At 31.0% G+C, this 4,353-nt stretch overlaps 1 protein-coding gene across 1 annotated transcript in view; it reads right to left on the bottom strand.

The window, feature by feature from the left end:
• LOC133650122 (arachidonate 5-lipoxygenase-activating protein-like) overlaps positions 1-2,723 on the bottom strand; it is a 10,281-nt gene extending 7,558 nt beyond the window's left edge. Inside the window, exons 1-2 of the mRNA XM_062046963.1 lie at positions 2,571-2,723; positions 2,431-2,512 (exon numbers count right to left, since the gene is read on the bottom strand). Coding sequence (XP_061902947.1) covers positions 2,431-2,512; positions 2,571-2,643 — 155 coding nt within the window. The 5' untranslated portion in view covers positions 2,644-2,723. The remainder of the gene's footprint in view (positions 1-2,430; positions 2,513-2,570) is intronic.
• Between the last annotated feature and the right edge of the window lie 1,630 nt (positions 2,724-4,353).

The raw sequence follows: 4,353 nt of genomic DNA, 5'->3' as shown, positions 1-4,353 counted from the left end.
TGTTGCATATTTTGTGGTTTTGACTCCAAAAACAAGTTTTTTTTCAGAATTTTTTTTTTGTTCTTTTTCTTTTCTTTTGATTTTTTTTGCAATAATTTATTTCTATTATTTTATTTTATTTTTTTATTTTATTTGGGGGTGGGGGCGTGGGGGGGGGGGGGGTTGTGGGGGAAATTGTGTCTGTTTCTTAGTAGCTGTATTATGATTCCCCTATCAAATGAATAAATAAACATTATAAAAAAAAATGAAAAAGAAAGGTTATTTGATAAAAAAAAAAAAGATAAAACATAAAAAAGAAGACAAAAAAAGTTGATTTAAATATTTAAATTGACAATGGGAAATGACATGGGAAAAAAATGTGCATACTTCTAAAATCCATGAAGTTTTGGTTTTCATTTAATAAAATTAGCAAAATTGCTAGCATAAGAGGTTATCATGATAAAATTGGAAATGTTAGCATAATTCTAAGAAGGTGCCAAGTATCAAAATACATTATTTTTAGGTTTTCATTTAATAATTTAGTTTGCCTTAAAGCTATTTTTTTGTTGTTTTATTTTTATTATTTTTTTTACTTTTTATTTATTTTATTTTATTTTATGTTTTTTTTTGGGGGGGGGGGGTATCTGTTTCTCAGTACTTGTATTATGATTTCCCTATCAAATGAATAAATAAATATTATTAAAAAACAAAAAAAAACAGGTTCTTCGACAAAAACGGCATACAACATTACAAAAATAAATAAATAAAAACAAATCATTGTTATGAATTATTGACCTGTTTAAGACTTAAACTACTTGACTTCAAATATTCTACTTTTCATTTTTTAGGGGCGGGAAATGTTGCATATCTTGTGGGTTAGCCTTCAAAAACAGGTTCTTTTTTATTACAATTGTTTTATTTTTTTATTATTTTTTTCAATTGTTTTGTTTTATTTTCATTAGGTTCTTTGACAAAAAGGGCATAAAACATTACACAAAAATAAATATATAAAAATAAATCATTGTTATGAATTATTGACCTATTTAAGACTCAAACTACTTGACTTCAAATAGTCTACTTTAATTTTTTGGGGAGTGAATTTTGCATATTTTGTGGTTTTATTTTTATTTTTGTTGCATAATTCTTTTTCAATTATTATTATTATTTATTTTTTGGGGGGTGTGGGGGGAGTGTCTGTTTCTCAGTAGCTGTATTATGATTTCCATATCAAATGAATAAATAAATATTATTAAAAAACAAAAAAACTGGTTCTTTGACAAAAATCATTTGTATGAATTATTGACCTATTTAAGACTCAAACTACTTGACTTCAAATATTCTACTAATAATTTTTTGGGGAGTGAATGTTGCATATTTTGTGGTTTTATTATTATTCTTTTTTTTGTTTGTTTGTTTTTGTTTTTTTTCAATTATTTTATTTTATTTTTATTTATTTTATTTTTTGGGGGGGAGGGGGGGGGTTGTGTCACAGTACCTGTATTATGGTTTCCCTATCAAATGAATAAATAAATATTATTAAAAAACAAAAAAACTGGTTATTTGACAAAAAGGGCATAAAACATTACAAAAATAAATATATAAAAATAAATCATTGTTATGAATTATTGACCTATTTAAGACTCAATCTACTTGACTTCAAATATTCTACTTTTCTTTTTTTTTTTGGGGGGGGGGGGGTAAATGTTGCATATTTTGTGGGTTTGCCTTCAAAAACAGGTTGTTTTTTATTTTTATTTTTTTGTATTATCTTTTTTTTCCAATTGTTTTATTTTATTTTTATTTTTTGGGGGTTGAGGGGAAAAAAGTGTCTGTTTCTCAGTACATGTATTATGATTTCCCTATCAAATGAATAAATACATATCACCAAAAAATAAATTAAAAACAGGTTTTTTGACAAAAAGGGCCTAAAACATTACAAAAATAAATATATAACATTAAATCATTGTTAGGAATTATTGACCTATTTAAGACTCAAACTACTTGACTTCAAATATTTACTTTTCATTTTTTGGGGGGGCCGGGGGGTAAATGATGCATATTTTGTGGTTTTACCTTCAAAAACAGGTTGTTTTTATTTTTATTTTTGTGCATTATTTTTTTTCAATTAGTTTATTTTTATTTTTTTGGGTAGGGGCCGGGGGGGTTGTGTCTGTTTCTCAGTACCTGTATTATGATTTCCCTATCAAATGAATCAATAAATATTATTTAAAAAATAAAAAATAAAAATAAATTTATTTGACAAAGAGGGCATAAAACATTAAAAAAATAAAAAAAGTTGATGTAAATATTTAAGTTGACAAAAATATATATATATATTTGACTGTTTTTTTAAAACATTTTTCTAACTGAGACCCTTCCAGAAGCCCTAAAGGTTTTAAAGAATGTAAATATGGTATTAAAAACCTAAATGCATGAGGGTGGAGGTCCTACCTGGCACAGGACACTCTCTCGAAGGCGGAGGTGTGGGTGTTGTGGATCTTACATTCCTTCTCCACCTTCAGGGCAAAGAAAGCTTTGGCAAAGGAAAAGTGAGAAAGAAATGTTGGCTAGCGAGACGTTTGCTGACATACCGTTCTGCAGCACGCTGAGGAGGGTGACCAGCACCAGCAGGTAGATGTTCTCCACCACCTTCACCTCCATCATGACAAGAAGAAGAAGCTGGCTGACAACAGCGCTGTGTTGACATGCTTCCTCTTTATGCAAACCACCTAGCGCCTCTCTCACTTTGCATCCGCAAATAAAACACCCACAGTACAGTCCAGTACTCTCACTTTGCATCCGCACATAAAACACCCACAGTACAATCCAGGACCGCTAGCAAGTTCTGATGGGCCCTGAACCCTCAGGCTAAAAATCCAGCATAAAACTTTAGCATGCTGACGTTAGCTTGTCATAACCGCCACAGTTAGCGTACATGCAAGATGGAGACATGTCTCAAAACCCATGAATTTTGGGTCAAAATGATCAAAAATGAGCTAAAATGCTAGCATAAAACGCTAGCGTGCTAATGTTAACATGCTAATGTTAGCATGATGACTTTGGAAAAGTTTGCATACTTCTAAGACGGCGCCGAGTATCAAAATCCGTGATATTTACTTTTTCATTGAATGAAATTATCAAAATTGCTAGTTTAAGACGTTAGCATGATAAAATGGGTAAAGTTAGCATACTTCTAAGATGGCGCCAAGTGTCAAAATCCATGATTTTTAGGTTTTCATTTAGTAAAATTAGCACAATTGCTAGCATAAGACGTTAGCATGACAACACGGGTAAAGTTAGCATACTTCTAAGACGGCGCCAACTATCAAAATCCATGATTTTTAGGTTTTCATTTAGTAAAATTAGCAAAATTGCTAGTACAAAACGGCATGATAACATTGGAAATGTTAACATACTTCTAAGATGGCGGCAAGTACCAAAATCCATGATTTCTAGGTTTTAACTTAGTAAAATTGGCAAAATTGCTAGCATAAGACGTTAGCATGACAACACGGGTAAAGTGAGCATACTTCTAAGATGGCGGCAAGTGTCAAAATCCATGATTTTTAGGTTTTCATTTGATATAATTGGCAAAATTGCTAGCATAAGACGTTAGCATGATAACATGGGAAAACCTAGCATACTTTTAAGATGGCGCCAACTATCAAAATCCATGATTTTTAGATTTTCGTTTAGTAAAATTATCAAAATTGCTAGTATACAACGGCATGATAACATTGGAAATGTTAGCATACTTCTAAGATGGCGCCAATACGGAGCCCCTAAAGGGACATGAAAAAATTATTTTTTATAATTTTTTATTTATTTATTTAGACATTTATACGGAGCCCCTAAAGGGACATGGGGAATTGTTTTTTTTTAGACATGTATCTCTTGCGCACGAGAAAGTATCTTGTGCGCACGAGAAACTTTTTATAAAAAACAACATGGGTAAAGTTAGCATTCTTCTAAGATGGCGGCAAGTGTCAAAATCCATGATTTTTAGGTTTTCATTTGATATAATTGGCAAAATTGCTAGCATAAGGCGTTAGCATGATAACATGGGAAAACCTAGCATACTTTTAAGATGGCGCCAACTATCAAAATCCATGATTTTTAGATTTTCGTTTAGTAAAATTATCAAAATTGCTAGTATACAACGGCGTGATAACATTGGAAATGTTAGCATACTTCTAAGATGGCGCCAATACGGAGCCCCTAAAGGGACATAAAAAATTATTTTATATAATTTTTTATTTATTTATTTAGACATGTATACGGAGCCCCTAAAGGGACATGGGGAATTGTTTTTTTTTAGACATGTATCTCTTGCGCACGAGAAAGTATCTTGTGCGCACGAGAAACTGAGAAACT

This window comes from Entelurus aequoreus, linkage group LG05 (assembly GCF_033978785.1).
Source record: "Entelurus aequoreus isolate RoL-2023_Sb linkage group LG05, RoL_Eaeq_v1.1, whole genome shotgun sequence".
Classification (NCBI taxonomy): Eukaryota; Metazoa; Chordata; class Actinopteri; order Syngnathiformes; family Syngnathidae; genus Entelurus; species Entelurus aequoreus.
The sequence above is the reverse complement of the archived record's forward strand: the minus strand, read 5'-3'. Positions and strand labels throughout refer to the sequence as shown.